Below are 21,988 nucleotides of genomic sequence, written 5' to 3' on the forward strand. Positions count from 1 at the left end.
AAGACGAGGGCCCAGACCAGGTCCCAGACTTGTACTTAGGTATGATCTCAAGCAGGATGCAGGAAGAACTGTCAACTGGCAGCTTTATTGCCCACTACCCAGATCCTTGCTACAGATCAAGGGCAGACTGAGGAAGAGACCTGTACCCAGGAGTTACTGGTATAGAGAAAGGAAGGAATTCAGAAGGAAGCAGCAGAAGGGTGACTCATAGCTGAAGCAGAACAGAGTTTCACCTTCAGCTTCTAGCCCAGTTTGAAGCCTGTGGAAGAATGATCAGGGCAGGAATATCAGACTGAGGAGGAGCCTGAAGTTTTGTCCAACTGAACCACCAGAGCTTGTGGCTGATAGTGGCTGGGTCCAGTAGATGAGGCACTTGCAGAGCTCAGACCAGGGATCCAACGATCAGACTTTCTCCTGGATTAAACCGCTTTGGGAGCATTGAAAACAACTCATCTTTGCCCAATATGAAGTGTGCATTTGAGAAACAAAACATTGGCTTTGTAATGACTCCTTATGTAACCTAAGATCCTTGAGGGCACGGACTCTTTTGTTTTTGGTTTTTGTCTCCCCAGTATTCCTGCTGCTTATTGAATATTTATCGAATTGAACTGATTTGCCCCCATTCCGTATTGAAATACACTTGGATGGGAGCTGTTCTGAAGCTTCTTCTATCACCTATGCTGCCCATAGCAGAGAAGCAATCCCACTTCCTCCAGGGAACTTTCGACGCCTGCTGGGTATTTGTGGTCTCCATACATTCCTGAACTGGGCTGGGCTGGACTATTTAGATGAAGGTGTTATGAATTCCAACAATTCTGTCCCTGGACAAAGTAATTTTTCTTTTCACTCTTGTGTGTATTCAGATTTGGTCTCTCCCAACCTGGGAACTCCAAGGCTCACCTCATTGCTCCCAGAGGACTCTGGGCAGAGGACAAGGGGCTGCAGGAGACTAAATAGAAGAATGGATATGTGACTACCATATCTCCCACAATTCTGGGGAAGAATGATCTGAAGTAGGAGTCCAGAAGGATACTCACCGCATCTGCAAGCATGTGCTGCTGCTGAAGGAGGAGATGCTGTTTCTGCTCCATGATCTGCCTCTGGATAGCCTGTTTCTTCTCCATCAGTTGCTGATTCAACATCGATTGCTGGGAGTTCATGTAACTACTTCCAGTGTTTGGATTTGAGCAAGAAGTGGAACTTGGACAGGGGCCTGTGTTCTGGCCTACCACAGAGTGTTGATCCTAAAGAAATGAAAGAAGAGGGAGGAGAGAGCTACTGTGAATTAAGGGGAAGAACATTGCCCAAAGATCAGGAGCTTAGCTTTTACAGATTTTTATATTGTCTAAACATAAAGCATGACTAATGGAATATAACTCAGGGAATTGTTTTTTTAAAGGTAGGAAGAATGACCGCCAGGTACTATAAATAATAGCAAGATTATTAATACAAGGGCTTTATTGGAAAGGCCACACTCCCATATGACTCTTTTGGTGTCATCACATTCCACAAGGCAGTTATGGGTCCTCAAAGAAAACTCCAGTCGAGTTTTATGGTAGTTCCAACAAGCGTTCAGAAAGCTTGTTCAGGGATGTGTGAGGCTTCCATTCAACAACGGAAATTTTTTGTGTTGGTCTAAATGTAGACTGTTCTTAATAGAGGCCAAGCCCTTAAAATGACTATCTCTGCAATATGCAATTCAATATAAAGTATAACATATAACTCGTGCATGTGTCTGGACTTGTAATTTCCTTGGTGTTGTTAATATGAATATATGGATCACCTGGATTTGATGGAAGTGCCTTATTATCCAAAAGTATTTTTTATGAGACCCTGGGTTAATAGGAGAAAAATGTCCTTCAGCTGAACTCCAAACTGAATCCAGATAGCTAGCTGATATAAGTCCCTACCTGGTAACTTCTTTTCCATAAGGATAGCAAGTCCCTATCTTATGGGGACATCTCGCCATCCTCATCCTTGCCAAACCTTTTTTTGGAATTCTGTAATCTTATCATGATACCTCTTTTACATCCATTCTTGTTATAGTACATGCTTTTGGGTCAATCTGTAACTGACAACACCCTGTAACCCATGGAGAAAAAATACCTTCTATACCCTCAGAAAGAGGGAGTCCCTGAGCCCTTTTCAGAAGGGTTTCCACATGATCATGTTTTTTTCTTCTTGGGACAAAAATAAATTGTTATTGTGTTTTTCCTATCCATTCTCTGAATTGGTTTCTGTAAGGTACCTACTTCTGGTAGGAGAGGCAGAAATAGCCTTCTCTGATCTGGATGAACAAATTGTAGGACATATTATTGATGTCTCTGCCCTGTTTGTTGTAGGAGGAGGGGTATGAAAACTATGTTTAATATTCAACAGTGTAGAGAGTCCCAATTTGGAAACTTGCTCAGCCAGACAAAAAGCATCTTATTGTGCACCAGACCTTGTACTAAGGGCTAGGAATGCAAATGAAGGGCTAAAATAGGTACTATCTTCAAGCAACTTGTGTTCTAAAGGGGGAAATAACATGTAAATAAATGGGTACATAGAAGGTATATGCAAAATAGAGGATGGCAGTCTTAGAAGGGGAAGGCTCTGGCAGCCAGGGGAACCAGGAGAGGCCTGCTGCAGAAAGTGGAATCTGAAGGTCTTAAAGGAAGCCAGGAAGACTACATGATGAAGATGAGGAGGGAGAACATTCCAGGCATAGGGAAGGAAAGAAGGAAACAAGCATTCATTAAGAACCCATTATGTGCCAGGCGTGATGCTAATTACTTTGCAAATATCTCATTTAATCTTCACAATAACCCTGGGAGATAGGTGTTATTATTACATCAGTTTTACAGTCGAGGCAGGTAGAAGTTAAGTGATTTGTCCAAGGTTACAGTTAGCAAGTATCAGGACAAATTTGAACACAGGTCTTCCTGACTCCACATCCAGTTGTTCTATCTACTGCCCTTAGGCATGGTGGACAACATTTGTATTTTCCTGTTTTTCTTTTCTTTTTTTTTTTTTTGGTGAGGCAGTTGGGGTTAAGTGACTTGCCCAAGGTCACACAGCTAATTAAGTGTCAAGTGTCTGAGGTCTGATTTGAACTCAGGTCCTCCTAAATCCAGGGCCAGTGCTCTATCCACTGGGCCACCTAGTTGCCCCGAGGACAACCTTTGTAAAGGCAAAGAGATGAGAGATAGCATATTGTGTTCAAGTAACAGTAAGTAGACTGGTGGAACTGAAACTTATTATGTATGGAGAGGAGTAAACATAAGAAAGCATAAAAGTGGGAAGAGGCCTGCTTGGGAAGAAATGCCAAAGAATGAACCTTCTGGTTCATTCTGGAGCTAATAAGGAGTCACTGGAGTTTATTGAGTAAGGGATGGGGTCATACCTTCACTTTAGGAAAATCACTTTGGCCATTGTTTGGAGTAAGGATTATAGTGGGGAGATACTCAAGGCAGAGAGACCATTTAGAGCACATTATGATAGTCCAAGCAAGAGGGCTGAGGGCTAGAATTAGGCTGGTGGTTGTGAGAGTGGAGAAAGAGGGTAGATATTTAATATGAAAGATGTTGTAAAGGTAGAAATAGCATGATCTGGCAGCTGTTTTAATTTGTGGAGTAAGGGAGAGCAAAGCACAGAGAATGACCCTGAGTGTGTGAACCTGGCTGATTAGGAAGTTGGTGGGTGGTACCTTCATTAGACTAGAGAAGTTTGAAGGAGGGGAAGATGTTGAGAGAAAGATAATGAGTTCTATTTTGAAAATGTTGAGTTTGAGATGCCTATGGGACATCCAGTTCAAAATATCTAATAGGCAGTTGGTGATATGGGATTGCAATCTAGAAGAGACTAGGGTTTGCTATACAGATCTGGGAATCATCTGCATAGAAAAGACAATTGAACCCATGGAAGTTAATGAGATCACCAAAGGAAAGAGTATAGAGGGAGAAGAGAAACGGGCCCAAGACAGTGCCTTGGGGGGTAGCCACAGCTGGTGAGAAAGACATAGATCAAAATGAAATAAAGGAGGCTGAAAAGGAAGTCAGAGAGGTAGGAGAAGCAGGAGTGAGCAGTGGCAAGAAAACCTAAAGAAGGAGCAGCTAGATGGCGCAGTGGATAGAGCACCGGCCCTGGAGTCAGGAGTACCTGAGTTCAAATCCGGCCTCAGACACTTAATACTTACTAGCTGTGTGACCCTGGACAAGTCACTTAACCCCAATTGCCTCACTAAAAAAAAAAAAAAAAGAAAACCTAAAGAAGAAAGAGAATCCAGGAGAAGAGAATGAACAATAGTGTCAAAATCTGTAGTGAGGTCAAAAGGATGAGGAATGAGAAAAGTCCATTAGAATGGACAATTATAAGATCATTGGAGACTTTAGAGGGAACAGTTTCAGTTGAATGATGAATGAGGTTGGAAGCCTGATTGCAGAACATTTAGAACTGATCAAGAGGAGAGGAAATGGAAGCAGGGAGTATAGTTGGCTTTCTCAAGGTGTTTAGCCATAAAGGGAGGAAAAATATAGGATGGTAGCTCAGGAATGGTGGAATCAAGTGAAGGTTTTTAAGACTGGGATAAGAAATGGGTGTCTTTATAGACAGCAAGGTAGAAGTAGGAAGAGACTGAATATTAGAGAGAGAGTAAGGGAGACAGATGGGCCAATTTATTGGACAAACTGGGCTGGGATCACAGGCACATGAAGGAAGTAGGGAAGTAGTCAATAGATAAGGAGAGGCTGAAGGTTAGAGAGAAATTGGGGGTGACAATGGAGCAATCTGTTGGAGAAGATGGGATGGGATCAAGGGTGCATAATCCGTAGAGGGGCCAGTAGTAATACAGGGTTTGACTTTGGCAAGTTGGAAGGTCACCTCATCATCTGAGTAGAGTGAAGCAGGAGATAGTGGGGAATGATGTCAAAAGGATCTGACATAGTGAACAGTCTTAATTTTTTTCAGTGAAGAATGAGGCAAGGCCTTCAGATGAGAGAGAGGGTGGGGGCAGAGGGTGTTGTGGGAGGCCTGAGGAATGACAAGAGGTGTCAGCCAATGTGGTCAACCAATATACATCTATAACTTATAGAGGGTCTCTTAGGACATTTAGAGGTGAAGTAACTTGCCCATTGGCAGCTAGATGGCGCAGTGGTTAGTGTGCCAGGTCTGGAGTCAGTAAGATTCATCTTCCTGAGTTAAAAATCTTGCTTCAGAAACTTACTTAGCTATATGACTCTGGACAAGTCGCTTAATCCTCTTTGCCTCAGTTTTCTCATATGTAAAATGAACTGGAGAAGGACATAGCAAATCACTCTAGTATCTTTGCCAAGAAAACCCCAAATGGCATCATGAAGAGTTGGTTATTTCTGAAAACAACTGAATGATAACAATAAAAATTTGTCCATCATCCCATAGCCAGGATATGTCAGAAGTAGGACTCAAACCCAGGCCTTCTTAACTCTGAATATGGGTCACTATACACTTTGCCATCCATATGTATGTATATACATACACACATATACACATGCTACTTCTCACCATATATTTGGATATACATATACTTATGCACACACACTATTTATATGTATACACACACACACACACACACACACACACACATATATATAAACACCTCAATATATGTGGAAAAAATTCACATTTAGATTTTATGAAAACTGTATTTGTGGGAAAATGATGTTTGGAGAAGTTACTTTCAAACTCAGGTGGTCCTCATCTCATAATTTAGGAAGTTGTGCTAGATGATCCCTCTTTAAAATCCCTTTCAGTTAGCATCAGTTTGGATACTTTCTTTGTTGGGACAGTTCTCAACCACTCTGTGCCTTCTTATCCTGTACTAATCTTGCCCCATCATCCTATAGATTCTCTGCATCAGCTTTACCCAATACACCAGAAACCATCCATTTTTGGATACCTTGAGAACTAATGCAGCATTCAAGTTATCCATCATTGTCTTTCTTGGTTTATTATAGGCATATAGGAACACTGATTAAGAGCTGGAAGGAAATTATTGTCTACTATATACACGAAGCACTCTGTTAAGTGCTTTACAAATATCTCATTTAGTCCTCACAATAACCCAGGGAGGTAGGTGTTATTATTATCCTAATTTTATAGTTGAGGAAACTGAGGCAGACAGAGGTTAAGTGATTTGCTCAGGGCCACACAGCTAGTAAGTGTCTGAGACCACATTTGAACTCAGGTCTTCCTGACTCGAGTGCTCTATCCACTGCCAAAGATTACTGCCCATCCCCAACTTTTGCACTCAGTCCTCCTCCCTTCCCCTTTTCTCCTATACCTCTTTGACTTGTCCTTACCCTTCAGGCCTATCAATTGTTCAAAATCAGTCTGTTCCCTGATGGTAGAGGCCAGGGAACCAACATCCAGCCCAAATGCCACCTTCTCCATGTAATGAAGCTGTCTGGATAATTTCATTTAATTTCTTTTTTTTTTGGTGAGGCAATTGGGGTTAAGTGACTTGCCCAGGGTCACACAGCTAGTAAGTGTTAAGTGTCTGAGGTCAGATTTGAACTCAGGTCCTGTTGAATCCAGGGCCAGTGCTCTATCCACTGTAGCACCTAGCTGCTCCAACCTCATTTAATTTTGATTTTTCCTTCCCCAGAGCTCTCTTACATACTTCGTTTGATATTTTGTAGTCCAATTATATCTATTCATAGAAAGTGCATTGACCCGGGAGCCAGAAGACTTTGAGTTCAAATTGACCCATGATGTTTATGACCTGTGTGATCTCCAGCAAGTCACTTAATCAGGCCTCAACTTCCTTATCTCTAAAATGAGCAGGTGACACTAGATAGTTTCAGAGGTCCTTTCCCACTCTAGGTTGATGATCCTGTAATTGTAGGTCTTCTCCTCAGATCACTCCTTTATGCACAGTAGTGACTCAGTGTTTGTAGAATGAATGAATGACTGATTACATGACAGAGGTGCAGAACACTATTAGAGTTATTAGGCAGGAGAGATGACTTCTGGCTGCTAGAGGGTAGGGATGTGCTTAGGAAGGGGGAGAAAGAGAAGCTAAATAAGATCTTTGATATTAGAATTCCACCATTTGATGGAATAGCATTCTCAAATGCCACACTCCTCCAAGATTTATAAAAGAATCATCTTCCAAGAAACTCTATGTCATCTTCCCTCTACACCCAAACAGATGGACAGTGCTAAATTTAGTTTTGTTCCCTCTCTATCCCATATATAAACCAACAAATATTTTCAGCCTCCTTTTTCCTGAAGCCATGTACTACAAGCTGTGCCTACTGGAAATGCATAATGAGGGTGGCAGAAGGAGAAGGGGGGCACTGTTTGTATTTGAAGAACTGAAGATGAAGGAAGGAAAAAGATGAAGAAACGAGAAGAGTTTTCTTTTGCCATTATGGAGAAGCCATATAAACATCAAAAGCTTCTCCCTGAGAAAACTTTATGGGCCTAAGCAAAAACACGGTACACATTCTTTCAATTGAGGGAAGAATTCTGATTTAGCTGTTGTTACATTTTTTTGTCCTTACGTTAAATGTGAAACACAAAACACCTCCTTCCATGGGCTTGTGGCTCTTGCCAAGATGTTGTGCAAACTCTGGTACATAAAATATTTTGAAAGAAAAAATATGCTATAATGGATTGGCTTTGATTTCCATATTCAGCTCACTCTTGCCTTAAACCCTGCCCACATGGATCCAGAATTAATAAAAGTCATGTGTTCCTCCCCCTTGCACACATTTCCCCTTGATAGGTTATGGGAGCCTTCCTAAAAACTGACAGACCCCTCATACCTGCAAGTATTTTAAAAAAATGAATTAATGTATCTCTACTCATGCTATCTATTAAATGATAAAATAGCCAGTTTGCTCCAGCAGCTGGGGCGAAAGAGCAATTCTGGGGCAGAGTCCCCATGTGACTGGTTCAAATCATGAATCTGGAATTGTATTCTATTTCATGCTTTGGTACTGTTTTTTGCAGCCCATGAAATTATATGATTTGACTTTGATACTTAAAATGGATTTTTGGTCTTTCTGGCTGGAGCTTTGTGAGCAGTTCATCAGCAATGTGCATTCATTTGTGGATATGTCCCCTCACCCCAAATAAAGGAAACAAATCCCTCAGAAATCTTGAAGTGCTCTTAGGGTTTTAGTTAATCAAGCCACCACCAAGGTAGGTTGGTGTGTACAGTGTGAGCCAGGCTAGTAATACCTTTTTTTTTTTTTTTAAAGAGTAATATCTCTTTTAAATGAAAAAAAAATCCCAATAGATAAAAATTATCAGGCTAACAGAGACATATATTTCTCTGTTGATGATCTGACAATAATCAAGATGCAGGTCCCTCTATGTTTTTTAGTGTAATATCCTGGCCAGGCAGCGTGGGCAGTTCCCTGAAGTGACTTGTGACCTGTGTACTGAATACACAAAAGGGGATATGACTCCTGCTTGGTTGACAGACTTCAACACTACAATGCTGCATATCAGCATAAGTGGTCAGAAATTTCAGATTTGTAGAGGATCTACAAGACTGCATTGAAAGAAGCATAAAAGAAATTTGACAGAGGCAAATGTAATCTTTTCAATGACAGGAGGGAGATCTCTTGGAAGTTATGTGGTTACACATATTCCTTGACTTTTACTACCTGCCACATTAGAGATTGCTAAGAGTTGCCTTTTCCAGTGAGATTTTTCCCTCCTTAGCCAAGTTGGGAATTTTTCTCTCTCAGTTAAAGAACTCATCTTCTTCATGTATTCTTTCACCCATTCTAATCTGTACAGTTTTCACAATTTCTGTTTTCAGTCTACTTGGATGAATGGGTTTGTTCACTCTCTGTAATTGTTTTTAATGTACCAACTATTTGGTGGGAAGGAATTGAGTAGTGTTCCGTCAAGGAAACATTTTGTTTCTTGAGGAACAACAGGGGGGACTGTAACGATTGGAATAACGCCACCTGCTGGATACTTACTGTAGAAGAGTTCTGCCCATGAAGGGAAGGTCTTTGAGGGCAAGACCAGGAGTCAGGAAGTGACGCGGACTAGTGGGAGGAGGAAGGAAGAGACTGGCGCTCAGTCTCGGGGGCTCTTTCCTGAGGACGCTGGCGGAGAAGGGAGCTAGAAATGTGCTCTCCCTTTAATAGATAGGAATCTAGGCCTTTCTCTCTCTCTTTACCAAATTCTTATTCTCCTTAATAAATGCTTAAAAGTCTAACTCTTGCTAAAGCTTATAATTTATTGGCGACCACTCATTGGATATTTTAGACAGACTAGCTAGAATTTTAGCCGTTAACAGTAGATAAAAAGTAAGCTAACTGTTACTATTCCTCTGAGAGAAATCAGGAAGAATGACATTTATCCCAAACCCTCCAAGAATCATACTTGTATATGGTGTAAGTGAGATAAATGCAATTTTAGTCCTATACTACGCTTGGACATAGGAGTGTAGAATGAGCATTCAGCCATGACCCTCCTCTTGCACCCAACAAAGATAAAAATCATGGTCTCCATTGAATATGGGATGGATAAGAACCTAGGTCAGAATTCGTTTATGCATATGTGGGCCAGCTATATTTATATTAGAAGGAAGCATCCACACAGTTATATTACTAATATAACTAATATATATTTTCTATTTTGTAAGAGCAGTATAGGGAGGAAAGATCAAGAGATGAATGCAGCATCATGAAATAACTATTTTGCAGGAAACTATAAAAACCATATCACATTTTCAGGTTTTCCTATAGGTTTTTACTTGGAGTTAGAATCTGTTTGAGTGGGCTAAATTTTCTTCTATATCTCCAAAGTAAAAATGAGTTTCGTTTTGGTGCTGAATCTAAGGGTTTTGGTTTTGTTTTTGTTTTTTGGGGAGGCAATTGGAGTTAAGTGACTTGCTCAGGGTCCCACAGTTAGTAAGTGTCAAGTGTCTGAGGCCGGATTTGAACTCAGGTATTTCTGACTCCAGGGGCAGTGCTCTATCCACTTCATCACCTAGCTGCCCCTGAATCAAAGTTTAAAAGGAAACCTCATAAGGGTTTGCTTCAGATATTCTTGAGCATGTGGAAGGACCTTCCTAAGCAAGGTTTCTCTAACCCTTTCTATTTATTCACTCATAGTATCATAGATTTAGAACTAGGAGAAAAATCTAACACAGGGCCTTTGTGAAATGGGGATAGAGTAAGCACTGTTACAACTTCCATCTACTCTGCATCAAAAATTAGGATGAATTAGAGAAAAGAATGTTTCCTAAATAATTTTATACTTGTTAATTCATAAATGTGTAAAGGTAGGGTCAAAACCATTCAATTTAACCTTGATACCTTAAGTAGGTGAGAATATATTTCTTCTTTTTTTGCATGTTTTTTTGTTTTTGTTTTTGCAGGGCAGCGAGGGTTAAGTGACTTGCCCAGGGTCACACAGCAAGTTAAGTGTCAAGTGTCTGAGGTTAGATTTGAACTCAGATCCTCCTGAATCCAGGGCCAGTGCTTTATCCACTGCACCACCTACCTGCCCCAAGAATGCATTTCAATCCAATTTATTTTAGGTTTTAGACCAAGGATTCTTAACATTTTTTGAATCGTGGACTCCTCTGGCAGTTTGGTGAAGTCCACTGACCCCTTCTCAGACTAATGTTTTTAAATGCATAAAATTAAATACAAAAGATTCCAAAGGAAACCAATTATGTTGAAATAGTTATCAAAATATTTTTAAATGAATAAGTTCATGAACCCCAGATTAAGAATCTGTACTTAGACTAAATGTGAAAAATCTCTGCAAGCTATTAGATGAAGTAAAATGACATCAGCTGGAAGTCTGTTCTAAGTGGTTGAGAGATTTTATTTCACCTTCGGTGCCCTACATAAAACTACCCAGTTAGCTGAAATAGGGGAGTTCTAGGAATTGAAACAAGTATGATATTCCCAGAAACCTCTTGAGAAGGGGATGCTTTGGGGTCAGAAGAAACCTTGGCTTCAGCTCTGGATCTTTTTTCCCTCCCCCTGTCCCTACCCCCCTCTTTAGATATAGGAAGTCCTTGGAAGGATCTGGATGTCAGACTTCCCATCATCCCATTGGTGTCCTAGAGTCTTCCTTGAATCACCTAATGGTAGTTAAGGCGAGAGTGGACATAGATTAACAGCTAAGAAACCTAGCAAAGAAGCTATATTATGACCAAGGGGAACTTTCTGAGCCATCAACAAAGGGGAGAAAATGACTCTTAGCAACCAGGAGCTGTGAGTTACTCCAATTGCTACATGTGCTCTCTAAGTTTGGGCCTACTTTTCCTGGACCACCTTATGTATTTGTGGGAAAGTGTATCACAGACTTTTGGGAGGATGTTAGGTGGTGAAGTGGATAGAGTGCTTTGCCTGGAGTCAGGAAAACTTGAGTTCAAATTTGGCCTAAGATATTTACTAGCTGTGTGACCCTGGGCAAGTCATTTAATCTTTGTTTGCCAAAGTTTCCTCATCTATAAAATGGGGGTAGTAATAGTGCCTACTTTCCAGGGCTTTTGTGAGGATCATATGAGATAATAATTGTAAAGCCCTTAAAATGGTGCCTGGCACATAGTCAGTGCTATATAAATATTAGCTATTATTATTATTGAGGCAGCTAAGTTGTACAGGGGATAGAATGCCAGGCCTGGAGTCAGGAAGACTCATCTTCCTCAGTTCAAATCTGGCCTCAGACAGCTTACTAGCTATGTGACCCTGGGCAAGTCATTAACCCTGTTTGCCTCAGTTCCTCATCTATAAAATGAGCTGGATAAGAAAATGGCAAACCACTCAATTATCTTTGTCAAGAAAAGCCCAAGCAGGGTCAAGAAAAAGTGGGCAATGACCGAACACATTATCATCATCATCATCGTCGTCATCATCATCACCACCACCGCCACCAATTATATTTTATCTACCACCCTAATAAATACCTCTTTCTAAAAGCTACTTAAGTCTGGCTGACTGAAGTTATTTTCAATTGTTAATCTTTTGAATGGAGCAAACCAGTAGGCACCTACATCTATGGTGTTAGAGAATCACACCCAAGCCCTCAGGGGCACCCCTAGAACCCCAAAGGGGGAAGATGTAGCCTTGCTCTGGGGAACCTGGCTTATCAGTGTGTATGACAGTTGGGATGCAGGATCCTCAGAGCTTATATGGGCTACAAATGTATACATTGGTATTTTCAGAGAAATTGATCATGAATCATGAGTTCAGAGCTGTCAGAATTCTTAGATGTCATTTAATTTAACCCCTTTAATTTATAGTTGAGGAAACTGAGTCCCATCCAGGTCAAGTGATTTATCCAAGCTAATAGGAATAGTAAGAATCAGAGCCAGAATTTAAGTGCCAGGCTTCTGGCTCCAAAGCCAGTGTCATTGTCATTGAGCTATACTCAATGTCCCCCCTTTCATAAGAAGCAGTAGGAGAATGAGAGGTTAATGATCTGTTTTAGGCAATTCATTGTCTACCTACTTTAGGTTATGATTAGGATATTCTCTTTCCTTGGCGTACAGTTCAGATGTGCTCTCCATTTACTATGTTCACCCCAAAGGTCTGAGGGCCTTTGAAAATTTTATCAAATCACCTCTCCCTCTCCCGCCGCCCCTACCCCCCCCCCCCAAAAAAAAAAGAGAGAGAGAGAACACTCCAAAAACAAATCCAAATACTTCAGCTCCAAGAGCTAGGCTTCAAGGTCTTTTTTTTTTTTTTTTAAGCCTGCAGCTTCATGGAATAAATGTTCAAAGAAACAGTATGTATGAGGGAGATAATCATGTAAATCCCGTTAACAAATCCCAGGGTTTTGGGCCTAGTTGCTAGGCCCCATTTTGCAAATGTACCTCTGTACAAATCATGGCCACAGCTTTGAAAGATCTTTTAAAAAGATGTTAATCTAATTAAAATGCTGGGATTCTCCTTTCGTTTCACTTTGGTATCATGCAAGGGTTCTGTCAGGCAGAACTGATTCCACCAAAAGGTAGCAAGAATTGGTTCCAATTAAACATGAGCTTCATAATTAAAAAAAAAAATCAATGATTTCTTTGAAGAGGACCAAAATATCATGAGTCCTCTGAATTTATGACATTTTCACTGCTAGAGCAACCAGTTGTGTAATCTGAATTGTGGCACTGTAGCTTTAACAAAATAGGCAAAGTGATCAGCCAGATATTGTTCTCTTGAACCCTCTTGCTGCCATCCCCAACATATACTTATATGTACACATACACAAACTGAAAAACTATTGGTCTGATTCTGAGAGTCTGGGCAAAAATGGGTCTCTGTTTTTTCTTAATTTTTTTTTTTGAGGAGTACTTTATTAGAGTTTTTTTTTTCATTAAAATAAAGTAATGTAAGCAACTTGACATCCATGAGACTATTTTGGCATGATATGAGTGTCCTTTCTTTTTACTGGCTTTCAGAGCCAGGCATCTGCAACTTGCAATGCTAAATTCAAGATAAAATACCCAGCTGGGCAAGTTTGTACAGTAGATCCCACAAACTGGTTTGCTATTCAATCTTTTTAAAAAAAATTCTTTTTCCCTCCTTCTTCTTCCCTGTTTCAATGAATTAACTAGCTCAACGGTTCCTCTAGGCTATTCATCTCATGGACCGGCTGCTGAAGAAGCCATTTATTTATCTCAACCTGATGAATAAGTTGTTTTTAACTGTTTCAGACTCCCCACAAGCTGGCAGCCCATTTACTGTAAGGTTTTTGTGAGTTGGCTGGCTAAGTCACTGTAATAGTTCTCATTTGGCTAAAGAAAAGTACAGTTATCAAGGATCACCAGGCTCCCAGACTTAGGGTCCAACAGAAACTTGGAAGGGGTTGGGGAAGGAATGGAATCTATTGGCTGCTTGCTGACATATTACTTCTTTCATTTTGATTAAATGATTCCCCTTTGGTTGTATCTGACTAATTTCTCTCTATGTGATTTGGTCCCTCATCTTTAATATAGCCAAGATTCTCTTAGATCATAGGTAATACATTTAGAACTGGGGCACAGAGGCCCCTTAGTCCAAAGCCCTTAATTTTTTTTTTTTTGGTGGGGCAGTGAGGGTTAAGTGACTTGCCCAAGGTCACACAGCTAGTACGTGTTAAGTGTCTGAGGCCGGATTTGAACCCAGGTACTCCTGACTCCAGGGCCAGTGCTCTATCCACTGTGCCACCTAGCTGCCCCAGCCCTTAATTTTTAAGATGAGGAAATTGAGTCCAAGAGATTAAGTGACTGGCCCAAAATTCACACAGGAAGTCAGTGGCAGGGCCCAGGTCCTCTGAATTCAAAGACAGCCTTACACCACACTGCTTAAATTTCTTGTTAAAACAGGCATTTTGGAAGAGATAAGATATTTATACCATCAAAAATTACTTAAAACATTCCTCCTCCATCAGTGACTTATGTTTTGTCCTATAACTTTTAATTGTGAGTTTGCTCCTAAAATGCCTCAGATATACCTGACTCGTCTCCAATTTCTTAAAAAAAACCCAATAACCCAAACATCTAAGCTGACATATGACCATGATGTTGTCATTGGGACTAAGATGCAAAATGCAAAGAGGAACAAATGTGTAAAGGCAGGAAAACATTTAGAGAAGAAAGAAAACCCCAAAGTCCATTTGTTCAATCAGGGGAATTGGAGTTTGTGGGCTGGAATTGGTGTGTTGTCATAGTGGTAAATGAGCTGGAAGAGGGGAAGGTGTGTGCATGGCAAACTCATTTATATCAAAAGAATAAGGTACTTGGCCAGACTTTTCCATGATTCCTTTGCAATTATGGGCTGCAGATTTTATTCTTTTTAATAAAAAACTTCTCTCTCCATGCTCAGCCCTTTCTATGTGATCCTGCAGAGAGACCATAACTGTATGGTTATAGTGGTTAGTCCAAAATGATTAGAATGAGCTCTGTGGTCACTGTAGAGTTCATCCTTCAGATGTTACCTAATTTTCAAGTCAGTGTGACACCAGGACATGGAATCTATTCTTAGCAGTGGAGGTTGGGCACTTATTATGGGTTGGCATGGAGGGCTGATTCCATGAGCAAGGAAACAGCATTTGGGTGGGGAGGAAACCAGGAACAAGATGTCTTTATGTCAGGATGGAACAGAGTGGAATGGAATAGGGAGGCTTTGGTAGCTCTGGGGAGAGGATGAGAAATGTCATTGAAGGGATTCCCCTGGCAAGAAGGACTTGTTGTGGCTAGCCTGAACTTCTTACCCTAAATCCCTTTTTGCCCTTTGGGGTTTCATTCTAGTGGGTGGCGGGTGGGAATGGAGGAGGAAGAGAAGTTGGAACAATTCTTTAAAAAAATTGATGTTAAAATTTGTTTTTACATATATTTTGGAAAATAAAATTCTATTAAAAAAATAAATCAAAAGGAAGGAAAGTCTTTGCTCAAAGAGCAGAAATGAAAAGAATACAGGTTGGGATCTCCATCTTTCATGGGGTAGTTGTCAGGGTCTCAACTGGCTAGTTTACAAGAATTAAGATGCTGATTCAGGGGAGGCTGTCTCAGTACAGCAAAGGTGAAGGAGGTTGTGCAGCTAAGTGGCGCAGTGGATAAAGCCACGGGATTCAGGAGGACCTGAGTTCAAATTTGGCCTCAGACACTTGACACTTATTAGCTATGTGACCGTGGGTAAGTCACTTAACCCTCATTGCCCCGCAAAAAAACAAAAAAGTGAAGATGGTTGTGGAACATCACTGAGTCTTGCTGACAGCTCAGGGACCAAAGGAGTATGAAGGAGGATGAAGATGTATTTTTCAGAGAGGGTGCTTGGTCCTGATCGGACATCTCCTTCCAATTTGCAAGCACACATACTCCTAAATGTAAGCACCTTAAAGGCTTTGGAGCTCAATGACACCAGGCAACTGGTAAATTGTATTCCAAACATCCCCTCATTAATAACTGTTTTAAGGCTTGGTTACAGATTGGCTTATTGTCAGTTTGCTCAAAAATAACACACAAATTCTGTTCACCAGAGAGGGTGGCATGCTGTTTATAATAATACCAGCAATAAGCCAAAGGAAACTTTCACAAGTCCTGCCTATGTAGGGCTTGTGCCAAGACTGTAATTTTATATTCATTTCTGAAATACCTACTAGATGCAGGGCATTCTGTTAGGTGCTGTGGAATACAGAGATAAAAACTGAACTAGTCCCTGTAGTATTATTGAGGGATGGCATGTGAACAAATAACTAATCTCATCCATCCATCCATCCATCCATCCATCCATCCATCCATCCATCCATCCATCCATCCATCCATCCAACCATCTATCCATTCATCTATCCATCCAAACTTTAGTTAGCACTTACTTTATGGACCATGCACTCTGGCAATACAAAAATTAAAAATAACAACAAAAACCAGTTCCTGACTTTAAAGATCTTATATTCTAATAGGTGTGGGTGAACACAGATATAGATATGCAACACACACAAAGTAGATACTATGTCATTTCATGGTTAGTGGGGTGGGTAGGTGGGGAGCCACTAACAACTAAGGGAGAGAGGACAGTCTTCCTATAAGAGATAGAAGTAGAGTTGAATTTTGAAGGATGTGAAGGATTCCAAAGGACAAAGGTGAGGAACAAGACAATTTTAGATATAGGGCATGGGGGCTAGGCAGCCTGTGCAGTGACAGAGTTGGGAGAGGGAATGTCGTGAATGAGGAACAGTAAATAAACTAGGTTGGCTGGGTCATAGAGTGTGTGAACAATTGTTATGGGCAAGAGAAGTCAGATAGAGCTGGACAGGATACTGGGGTGAGAGGGCTCACTGGTAGCTGAGGATGAGGAGGGATAGGATCAGGGAAAGATTAATGAAGAAGGCAGCCCCTCAACTAGCACTAAAAACAACTAATGAGACTGGAGAATTATTTTCGAGTCATTTTATTCTTTGGAGGAATAATTTTATTCTTCAGATAAGATATTTTAGAAATGGAAGGAAGAGTATGAGAGCCAGAGAGGCTCTTAGAGGCCAGCTAATTCCAGAATTTCATTTTATTTCTGAGGAAACTGTCTATAAAGACATCAAATGACTGTGCAAAGACTTCCACTCAATTAGTGAGTGGAAGAACCAGTACTAGACCTGTATCCTAGTCCCAGCTATGCTACCAATCAGGTGTGTGACATCAGACAAGATGGTTTGTTTCCTTGGGTTTACTTAGGAAATCCTAAGCCCTTGGCTCATTGGCATTCTTTGTCAAAATATCCAGATTCATAAATTCTTTTAAAAAATGATAGTATACATTTCCAGGATGATAAATTGGGATGGGAGTTCAGAATAATGCTGAATTTAAAAAATTTTTAGTAGATCATTATGCATTGGGTTAGTTGCCATCATCTCTTGCTCATTAAAAATGGAAGGAACACAATGAGATGGGGGATACTAAAGAAGGAGATGCATGCTACTTTGAGTTCAAAGGCAAGGACATTCCTTTCCAAGATTTGGTTCTGGGGTCTAATGTAGCCCCTATGATTAGGTGAATTTAGGCATGAAATAAATCAGCATATTTGGCATTGCTTTCAAAACATAACTTCTTATACCTTTAAGAAACTTATAGATTTTCTTTGGAGGAAAAAATGAACTTTTTAGGTTATTTTGCTTTGTCCTGCCCCTCTACCACTAACCTGTCATCATCTTTTATAAGTACAACTATATGTACAATGAAGAGGTTATGATATTTAGAACCGGAAGGATCTTAATCTGATTCAAGTAAGGAAGCTGAGTCCCAGGAAGGCCAAGTGACTTGCTCAAAGTCATGCTTAGAGCAAGTGTCAGAGGTAGGATTTGAACCTATAGCTTTACTCCAAATCCATAATGTTTTCCACTGTACCATGCTGTCTCCCATTGATTAATGACATATACCTTCTTCAACTAAAATCCCACATTCTATAGGAAGCTGTCCCCAAACCTCTTCCTCCTCCTCCTTCTTCTTTTTTTGGAGGGGCAATGAGGGTTGAGTGACTTGCCCAGGGTCACACAGCTCGTAAGTGTCAAGTGTCTGAGGCCAGATTTGAACACAGGTCCTTCTGAATCCAGGTCCCTTGCTTTATCCACTGCGCCACCTAGCTGCCCCCTCCAAACCTTCTCTCTGTTCATTTATTTTCTAGTTATGCTATATATAGCTTGTTCGTATATATTTGTATGTTGTCTTCATCATTAGATCATGAGTTCCTCTTGAGTGGGGACTATTTTTTCCCCTTTCTTTTCATCCCCAGAGTTTCACACTGTGCCTGGCCTATCATGGGTTCTTAATACTTATTGACTGACTGACTGACTCCCTGATATATACTACTATGTTTCCCCTGAGGGGAACTTAGCTCATAAAATCATAGATTTAGGATTTTAGGGGTCCTTGCGGAAGGGACCTGCAATCTATCAGCTTAGTTCAACTTTTCCATTTTCTATACCCAGGAAGGTCAAGTGGTTTGTCCAATAATACTCTGGTAGCAACGACTGGAATGCAGATCGTCTGACTCCAAACCCAGTGCTCCTTTTTCTATTTTTCTAAAAAGCCAGCATTCATTTATCTCTTCCTACCTCGCCTAGCTGCCGTCCCAAGCCTATGTCCACTCAATACCTGGCAACCAAATGTGTGGATGAAAGTAGCATCCATAGATGCTGTGTTTAGCACTGTCTGGCACTTAGTAGGTATTTTCTAAATGTTTATTGATTGTCTCTTTGTTCTGCTTCATTCTGGGGTACAAACTCAGTCTTCCTTTCATGAGCTTGCCTTTGGACTTTTTTTTTTTTTTGGTGAGGCAATTGGGGTTAAGTGACTTGCCCAGGGTCACGCATCTAGTAAGTGTCAAGTGTCTGAGGCCGTATTTGAATTCAGGTACTCCTGACTCCAGGGCTCGTGTTCAATCCACTATGCCATCTAACTGCCCCTGCCTTTGAATTTTCTAATATTTTCACTGGTGAAGAAGAAAGGAAAATTTTGGTATTTCACCTCTGAATCTTTGCTTTGAGATCTTTTAGTCTTTTAATTATTCATAGTCTTGTTTGTGGGATAGTCTCTTGGCCTCTAGGAACTTGGCAAAACTTATCTTATAAAAATGTTTCATTGATTTCTTTGTTTTACATTGCAGTTATTTCCAGAATAGCTTGCCTCTCTCCCAATGCATTTATTAATACTGATGTTTGGATACAATTCCTGGCCATATAGAGATCTGGAAAATACAGCTGTTTTATAGAGAAACCAAGGAATTGAGGCTAAAGTTTAGGGGTAGCTGTTCCATCCATTATTGTGACCTTAATTATTATCGTTGCCACTCAGAGTTGAGAACATATGATATATTTAGATTTATCATGGTGAGGACCACAATATGAAAATGAAAGAGATTTCCCTCCCCCTACCCTGACAAATTTAGCAGATGGTTCTTATAAACAAGGTAACTAAGTCATTAATACTTGAATGGGATTTCAATGAAGCTTAACCCTCTCAGAAGAGTTAGTGAGGGATGAACTTCAAATGGTAAGAGGCTTCATTTGAATGAACTCCCAGAAAACTGTGTTATTTTGGGAACCTTATTTATTCTGACTATAAAAACACTCTTTGGCCTTTAGAGTAACACACCAATACCATAGAAAAATACTGCTTGTGAATAGAAAGCCTACAGAGCAAGAAGACTGAGAAATAAATGGCTTTTGAGTCATTGAATTTTCTTGCTGAGTTAGAGACTGATCCAATTAGCTGAGTCCTTACTTCATTTGCATTTTATCTGGGGCTTGGTGTTAAACACAGTCCAGGAGTCTAGTCACTTTCAGAACTGTACATTTCCATTCATTCCTTTCACAGAATCCCCTATTTCCTACATAGTACAGCTCAAAGGTCACATACTATGAGAGGTCTTTCTTAATCCTCATAATTATTAGGGTGCTCTAAAAATTATTTTGTCTTGTTTGTATTCCCATCTCTGCACACCTCTTTTATCCACTCAGGAGAATGAAAGCTCCTTGAAGCCAGACACTGGTTTTTCTTATTTTTGTCTTTGTCTCCTCAGACCTTGTACATAGTTTGTGCTAAATCAATATTTCCTGAATTGAACTGATTTAAATTAAATTGAATGATGTGGAGAGAGGAAATAAGAATGTTCTTTCTTATAATACACACACACACACACACACACACATATCTTTTTTTGACCTGTTTTGAATTAGGGGATGTACAAGGCAAAAGAAAAGAAAAAACAAATTCATTTTCAGCATCAAATATACATAGATCATATCTATGGAGCAGTGGAAAGTATGTTGGGAGAGACCTGAGTTTGAATCCACCTCCCACACTCACTAACTATGTGACCGTGGAAAAGTGATCTAATATATCTGAGCTTCAGAGACAAGCCTGAAAACCTGACAGGTGGATATTCTATAAGAAGGAAAACCCTTCACTCAATGCTGGGGATAATTATACCTGTAATGTGAACCTCCCAAGATGGTTGCAAAGGCTCAAGTCAGATATATGTCAAATGCTGTGCAGAACTCTTAAAGTGCTGTGTAAATGCTAAGTATAATTAATAATCAGAATTTCTCATTTAGAAGGAATGTGTTATCCAAGCTGATTTTTTCATGTCTCAAACATAGTCCAATTCTGCTCTAATCTAACCCATCAACATGCGGAATTCAGGGCAAGGCAGGTCTAGCTTGGAACCTGTCCCAAGTCATCTATTACTGGAAACACCAGAAGGATCTCATTCATGCCATCTATTATGGGCTCCCACATGGACACCCAAGGACGGAAAAGCTCCTGCCTATGAGAAATCTGTACCATAATATTTTTAATCATATTATAGTCAACAAGTCAGGGAGTGTGCATTTATTGATTGATTTTTTGCTGTGCAACTGGGGTTAAGTTACTTGCCCAGGGTCACACAGCTAGTAAGTGTTAAGTGTCTGAGGCCAGATTTGAACTCAGGTCCTCCTGAATCCAGGGCCAGTGCTTTATCCACTGTGCCACCTAGCTGCCACCAGGGAGTGTGCATTTATTAAGCACTAACTATGTGCCAGGCACTGGTGGGTATTCAAAAAAGGTAAAAAGACAGGGATAAACATGGTTAACAATATCACACCTGCCAATAGTTCTTATTTAGAAAAAAAAACATTCAAGAAGGAGGATGGCCAGATTCAATTCACTATCTTTTTGAAAAATTTTGTTCTTGGAAAATAGACTTGAAATTCATCTCCATCAAGTGGTGCTGAACTCATTTTTCACTGAAGGTCAGTATCATGATTTCAGAACCAGAAAAGTATAAAATTTCAGGATAGACATTGCTTACTATTATGAAAATAGTGCCTGAATTAAAAATTTTATTGGGGTATAATTAAAAAGGTAAATCTCAATGAAATATATTAAAGAAATTCTTTGCTGGTTATTGGCTTGTGGTGTGTAATGAATAGAATCTGGGATTCAGAAGGACTTGTGTTCACATCCTGCTTCTGACATTAGTATCTGTATGACTATGGGTTGCTTAATTCCCTCATTTATACAATGGGGATAATAATAGGTGTAGTACCTATTCCACAGGGTTGTTTCAAGGCTCAGCTAAAGAAACTAGAAAAACTGAAATTCATACATACGAGTCTGATATTATTACATAATAGTACAACACATTTGTGTTGACTTGGTATTTAAAACTGAACTAAAAGTAAGAACCCATAGACTTGTATTACCTTTCCTCATTTTTTTTCCTTTCATTAATTTGAGATGGTAAATTGAAAAGAATTTTGATACTTGTAACTGGAAGAATACCTGGGATTTTTGTATAACTGATTTGACAGTTGTTCCCTATTCTTCTAACTATGTAATCAGGAGAGAATGAAAGCATGAAGGATGGTGAGATTTATTGCAATTACCAATGTTGACATGATTTGGTTATTTCTTTTGTCTAAGTTCCATGTAGTATTTTTAAGCCCACTTAAAAGTGATATATAGAGAGAAACGCAATAACTTGTCAGCTGGGGCCTAGGCCCTACTCTCAGGTCCTTGAATTTGTAGCTAGGC

At 40.1% G+C, this 21,988-nt stretch overlaps 1 protein-coding gene across 1 annotated transcript in view; it reads right to left on the reverse strand.

Moving 5' to 3' along the window:
* MAML2 (mastermind like transcriptional coactivator 2) overlaps positions 1-21,988 on the reverse strand; it is a 442,776-nt gene that overhangs the window by 19,211 nt on the left and 401,577 nt on the right. The window contains exon 4 of the mRNA XM_043994356.1: positions 1,038-1,244. Coding sequence (XP_043850291.1) covers positions 1,038-1,244 — 207 coding nt within the window. The remainder of the gene's footprint in view (positions 1-1,037; positions 1,245-21,988) is intronic.

Source organism: Dromiciops gliroides, chromosome 3 (assembly GCF_019393635.1).
Source record: "Dromiciops gliroides isolate mDroGli1 chromosome 3, mDroGli1.pri, whole genome shotgun sequence".
Taxonomy (NCBI): Eukaryota; Metazoa; Chordata; class Mammalia; order Microbiotheria; family Microbiotheriidae; genus Dromiciops; species Dromiciops gliroides.